The sequence below is a fragment of the Ipomoea triloba genome, chromosome 4, assembly GCF_003576645.1.
Source record: "Ipomoea triloba cultivar NCNSP0323 chromosome 4, ASM357664v1".
NCBI lineage: Eukaryota > Viridiplantae > Streptophyta > Magnoliopsida > Solanales > Convolvulaceae > Ipomoea > Ipomoea triloba.
In genome coordinates this window covers 25,988,600-25,993,252 of record NC_044919.1, presented here as the reverse complement: position 1 = coordinate 25,993,252, position 4,653 = coordinate 25,988,600, and the positions used below count along the sequence as shown (strand labels likewise).

General features: G+C 30.5%; 1 protein-coding gene across 1 annotated transcript; it reads right to left on the bottom strand.

Moving 5' to 3' along the window:
- Positions 1-1,595: 1,595 nt before the first annotated feature.
- Positions 1,596-2,281, bottom strand: LOC116016457 (proteinase inhibitor PSI-1.2-like). Its single transcript, XM_031256724.1, has 2 exons — positions 2,220-2,281; positions 1,596-1,951 (listed from the first exon to the last, which is right to left on the bottom strand). Exons 1-2 carry the CDS (start codon positions 2,266-2,268, stop codon positions 1,758-1,760), a joined length of 243 nt encoding a protein of 80 aa, XP_031112584.1. The 5' UTR covers positions 2,269-2,281; the 3' UTR covers positions 1,596-1,757.
- Positions 2,282-4,653: the final 2,372 nt, after the last annotated feature.

Below are 4,653 nucleotides of genomic sequence, written 5' to 3'. Positions count from 1 at the left end.
CAAAAATACAATTTACAATTTTTGAAAAACTTCTTATAAACAACATTTATTATTAAACAATACCAAAATTTTCAAACTCTTACAAGTTAAACCTTGATAACCCTTGAAACAACAACATACAATTGTTTATGGTTGAAAACCAACATAACTTCCTTAAAAAATAAAAAATAAAAAATAAAAAATAAAAAATAAAAAATAAAAGTAATTAATTAGGTCTTGTTTGGTAACATAGTTAGCTTATCAGTCAATTTTGACTTGTTTGACTACTATTAGTTATTTGGTAAGTGTTTGATTAATTAAATTTTTGTAACAGTTTGTTACTCCAAAATGCTAAAATTTAAAAAGTTATTCAAAGTAGTATTTTCAATAAGTTTTTTGAGAAAATCATTTTACATGTATTCAGCTATCAACTATCAGCTAATTTATCAAACATCTTTTTACAATCCGTCAATGCTATCAACTAATCAAACTCACTAACTCAATCAGCTAACAGCTATTTACCAAACACCATCGAATTTTGTTAATTATTATTAATAATGCATAAGAGACAATCAAATAGTTGATTGTTGCGTTAACATGCAATATCATATTGCTTTATTTTGGAATCACTAATAGAATTTGTCTGGATTGTTGAATCTCAAAATATCTCACAATTTTTTATCTATAACTTCAAAACATTATTTATAAATGATTGAAGCTTCATTCCAAATGATTAGCTTATATTTAATAATCAATTAATTAACAAGTTATATATGAGGATTATTATACTCATTTCAATTTATATTTAATTATTTAGTAAAATATTTGATATAAAAATTTATTCCAAATACCATTAACACTGTATTTGTATAGTATGTGTCTTGTCTATTTGTCATCATATATCTCCTTAATTATTTTATATTGTTCCGTACAATGAGAGGAATATAGTATCACAATTTAAACTAAATGATAAGAGACCAAGTATTCTTTAAATGGATGAAAATCAAGTACAATAAAATAGTTAAAGCACGAAACAAAAATCCTGCTTAACGCGCCAATCAACTGTTGTTATATAAGATGTTCCTTTCTTTCTACAAGTAATTATTAACGTTAAAGTTAGCGAGATCAAAATTTTTATCACATATTTTATTATATGACACGATAATAAAGTCCATTTTATTTTTTTATTATCATGAATTGGTTAATTCTATCCTACTTAAAAATAATAATTTTTGTTTTTGAATACTACTAACTCTATATTTTTATTAATCAAATGTGGTTTATATATTTTTATGTTTGGTGAAAATTTTTTATTCATTTAACTTAATCAATTTTCAACCAGTGTGTTATACAAGAATTTCCCGGTCAATATGTTCGTACGGGCTTAGCTCACTGGTTCAGTAAGTAATATTTGGCGCAAGAGATCAAAGTTCGAAATTCAACAGCAATAGTGTGAAAATTATGTCTAAAGTTGACAAATCTGATCTCTTGTATGCACTGACATTTAAGGAGCGTCTGAGAGTTGGGGATTCAACCTTTTGGGGCAAGAATTTCTTCGTCAATATGTTACGAATGAAGTACTACTTTCGGTAGATAAATTATAATCAACTCAAGAGTTCATAATAATATGTGGATTTTATTAACTGAATAAGCCCGTGAACTTAAAGACACAAGCCTTTGATGTACTCAAAGTACAAGCATGTAATGTAACATGAAATACTAAGAGTGAGAAGTAGATATTCTTTTAAAAAGAGATCAATTTCTTGAAGTAAACGGGCCTAAGTTCCAGTACAGAGCAGAGATCCATCAGATCTGAAGAGTTTGCAGCCGATTTTGGCAGTGCAGCAGTTGACACACGATGGACGAGTTGGCTTGTTTCCTGGTGGGCACTTCATCGTGGCCACTCGTTGCTCGCAGAATTGGGCGCAAACTTTGCCATCATTCTGCCCATCCACCTTAATCAAAACAATTCCTATTATCCAAAAGAAAAAAAGTAAAGTTATACTCCAAAAATCAATAATTCACAAGTAGAAAATCTTAAATTTTCGATCATTGAAACATCAGAAAATTTATCTATCAATCTGGGTTGGGTATTCAAAAACATGTTCATTCATATCTCCAAACACTAATCAAATGTGGTGGGTAACACCGATTGTCAATAAAAGGTCATCAGAAAACTTTAGTGATTAAAATGTGTTAGAGATGAAAAACAAAGGGAAGTTTGAGATAAAAGGGCTTACCGCACACAAGAAGAAAAGGCAGCAGGATCACAAGTTTGTTGAGTGCCATGTTTCTTTGTTCTTTGATGAGTTTGGGGAGTTGTTAGCCCTCTCATTTATAGCAAACAAATGCTACTACAAGACAAGACAAGACAAGAAATTAAATATGATAATTAGAGGACCAAGGTGCGCAAATTATATTGTGGCATTGTGGACCATGGTCATAACTGATACTGCAGTTGTGTTGAACGGATAGTGCAATTGTATTGAAAAGATATTGCAGTTGTGTTGAAAGGAAAACTGCAGTTGCGCGGGACAGAGACCGTTCATCCGTTCAACACAACTGCAGTATCCGTTCAGTATCAATTCAACACAACTGCAGTTCCAGACGGATGACACGACCTTTGTTCCGCCCAACTGCAGTTCCCTTTCAACACAACTGCAGTATCAGTTCAACACAACTGCAGTATCAGACATGATTCATGGTTCACAGTGTATTGTGGACCATGGTCCACGGTATAACTACTGACCAAGGTGGATATATGACTACTTTTCCTATCACATTAATTAATTAATTAATTATGACTACTTTTCCTGCTTTTCGTATCACATTAATTAATTAATTAATTATGACTACCTTTATCCATTTGTAATTTAGTAACAAGCTGGATATATGACCAAGCTTAACTCCTGGACTCATATGGAAGGATCGTTTGGATCACATTGGCAATGGCATCCATCCATCTAATAATATTATTATTCGCTTTTATCATAATTTATTATTCACATTTTATACATATATACAACGCAAAAAAAAAAAAAAAGTATACTCAATATTAAAACTGTAATTGTATTTATTACTTGCACTGTCCTTTTTTTTTTTTGGAATGTAAAATTACCTTTTATCGTAACTTTAAAACTGTGCTATCATTATCCAATCAGTAAAAAAAAAAATAGTAAGAATATAATTCCATTTATATTTCGTTAAACTGTGCTATCATTATCAAATTAGTAAACAAAAATAGTAGAAATATAATTCTAGAAACATTTTATATTCAAATTCGAGATTTCCACACATTCTTATACTCATACTTCTACAAAATGTGCATGGGCGATTTTTTTTTTTATTAAAAACTTAGTAATAAAAATAGCATTATTTCTATTATGAAAAAAATTTAGTAGAATACTGTAATTGTGTAATTGTGGTGTTTTCACTTTTCTTGGGAAGGAATGATTATATACCATAATTATAGTTCAATTCCACCTCTATGTTTGTTAATTAAAATTCTCCCATAATTATAATTGGTCTCAAATCTCCTCTTTGCCCTCAATCATTATATTTAAGCGTTATTACCATAATTATGTAGACCTCATCTCAGCCGTAGATGTTATTGGATTCAATGCTTATAATTTGTCCTCATAGTCCTCTAATAACATGTGTCCTCATGTGAATAAGGACGTATATATATGTGTGTGTATGTATTTTATTTATTTACCTAGGGTGGACAATTTTGGTTTTTGTTTTGAAGGCTGGAATGATTATACATGGATGTTAAGCTTGATTTTAGGAGTTGAATTTATGGTAAATTAGGATTTTCTTACTAATGTATTCTCCTTCGTGTGGAGTTATTTCTCCATCTTTCTTTGGATTTTTCTTCTTCTGCGTTTCTTTTTTTCTTTTTTTTCTTTTTTTAAGCCTTAGACTCAATTTGATTTTGTGTTTTTTAATTATCTATTGTTTGAGTATAATATTATCCATATTTGTGATTGATCTATGTGTAGTTTCCATAGATAATGTATCTCTGTGCAATGTCGCCTTCATAGGTGTGCATTTACACTATCAATTCCGGCCTCACAGTTAGTTTTTGCCGTATGTGTACACTTCATCATGGCCTAATGTGCACTATGTGTTCATGTGATGTGCGTGCATTTTAAACTTGGCATTGTGCACTATAGTACATATGCGTGTGCATGTGCTTGTGGTGTGTTTTACATCTAATGATGTGTTTGTGCATTATTAGATATGTGAATCAATTAAGATTTTGTATTCTTATTTTCATTGCTATTGATCGTGGTGCATGATGTGTATGTGCGCATTTTAATATGAACGTGTGCACAGTGCAATGTATAAATGTGGTGTGTGTACTGTAGTATATATGCGTGTGCATTTATTTAATTTGTTGTTTGGTTTACATCTAATGATGTGTTTGTACACTAGTTAGGTATGTGAATCAATTGAGTTTTTTTATCCTTATTTTCCTTGTTGGTGATAGTGTTGTATGATGTGTATGTGTGTATTTCAATGCGAACGTATGCGCAATGCAATATTAGAGTAGGCACAGTGCAATGTAAAAGTGTGCACAATGCGATATATATATATATATATATATAGAAGTGTGTAGATGATGTGGTGGCAATCAACATTGCACATGATGTTGTGCATGAGTGCACATAG

Excerpts from the sequence above, each read along its gene's own strand:
- LOC116016457 (XM_031256724.1), bottom strand. The coding sequence starts at position 2,268 with ATGGCACTCAACAAACTTGTGATCCTGCTGCCTTTTCTTCTTGTGTGC. Across the intron at positions 1,952-2,219 it reads GCCTTTTCTTCTTGTGTGCG|GAATTGTTTTGATTAAGGTG; the intron begins GTAAGCCCTTTT and ends TTTGGATAATAG.